General features: G+C 37.6%; 1 protein-coding gene across 1 annotated transcript in view; it reads left to right on the plus strand.

The window, feature by feature from the left end:
• The window catches only part of tbce (tubulin folding cofactor E), a gene marked incomplete at its 5' end in the record, with an annotated part of 34,228 nt that extends 33,276 nt beyond the window's left edge, over positions 1 to 952 (plus strand). The window contains 1 exon segment of the mRNA XM_014033717.1: positions 584 to 952. Coding sequence (XP_013889171.1) covers positions 584 to 679 — 96 coding nt within the window.
• Positions 953 to 1,507: the final 555 nt, after the last annotated feature.

Here is a 1,507-nt window from a genome sequence, read left to right on the forward strand (position 1 = left end):
ATACCCTGGATTAAAGTACATCTTTCTCTCAAACAAGTACAAAAGTATGGTTTCACAAACATTTCCATCCCCTTCAGATAAGAACAACTGTCTCTCTTGACAAAGTTGACTGAATGTTGGAAGGTAAAATGTTTCTGTCAGACTTGTTGTACAGAAACAGTAAAATATTATAATCAATCAAATCATAGAATTTCTAAATTTTCAGTTTGCAAAATAATGTATTTGATGGATAGTTGTAATCTTTTCTCGCGATAATTCTTACAGCTCTTTTCTGTAAAACAAAAATTGAGTTTTTAATTGTTTTGCAAGTTTTACTAATGCAGAAAGTAATTTAAAAACTTTCACAGAAATAATTTTGTGAATCCCAGCTGATAAGAAAGTTTGGTCTGATTTAACGTTAGGCAGTGTGAAGTGTCCTGTGGTGTATGTAAACTGGTTTTATGTGTAGATTCTGGTACGGACATCCTTTAGGTTTGTAAGTAGCTATGTTTACATGTGCAAAACTCTTTGATTGAATGAAAAAGTCTTCATTGCAAATAAAACCTTGGTTTWCTCTGATGGTTAAATGTTGTTTTGCCAACAGAAGGAAGGAACAGAGTATGATCTCAACAATGACCTGAAGACGCTACAGTATCACTCTATAGAGGATGGAGACCAGATTCTGGTGCGCTGGCTCTGACCCTGACCACTGACAGATGGACCCACTGCTCTTCTACAGTTACTGAAGTCAGGCTGGACGTCCGTCCTGCTGCCTGTCAGTCTAAATGAGCCCTGACACCTGACTTTAGAAACGTGGAACATCTGATCTCAAAGGAGTGATGTGATGACTGACAGGTGGCAGGTATCTACAGTCACAGTACTGCAGAAGAAGAGAACCAGGAGGAACTAAAGCAGAACATGCAAACCTTTAAATGTAAAAGTGATCAGATAAACTCTTGATGTTACTAATGAAGAGGTTTGTTTTTCCTTTTGTTTACACAAACATCTGATGACTGGCTCGATCTTTGGAAACATTGCTTTATAAAAAGGTGGGCATCTGGTTCTTTCCAACTGAAAACATACCTGGCAGAAAATCCATTTCATTATTGGGGGGGGGGGGTAAAAACAGATTTATTAAGAACTTCATACTACAATGATCACACATTACTGTTGTGTGTTCTTATTACTCAGTTAGGCAGGACATTCTGAACTGATTCGACATCCTGTTATTTTTATTGAACCGTCTTCATCCACCACCTCGTTACATCTTTGCAAATAAAACAATGTTCTTTTTTTAAACAAAATTTGTTACTTTACTTCATTTTCATTTTTTTAATATTATAGTCCTGTCCATGTTAGCTACTGTCCAAAGTTATACATCTGGGAAAAAAAGCAGCCACTGTTCAGAAGAATGAGCCAACACAGACGAGCTACATCATCAGGCCAGGACTCTGCAGTTTACACTCATCTACAGGCCAGGACTCTGCAGTTTACACACATCTACAGGCCAGGACTCTGCAGTTTACAC

The sequence above is a fragment of the Austrofundulus limnaeus genome, unplaced genomic scaffold (assembly GCF_001266775.1).
Source record: "Austrofundulus limnaeus strain Quisiro unplaced genomic scaffold, Austrofundulus_limnaeus-1.0 Scaffold1814, whole genome shotgun sequence".
Lineage (NCBI taxonomy): Eukaryota > Metazoa > Chordata > Actinopteri > Cyprinodontiformes > Rivulidae > Austrofundulus > Austrofundulus limnaeus.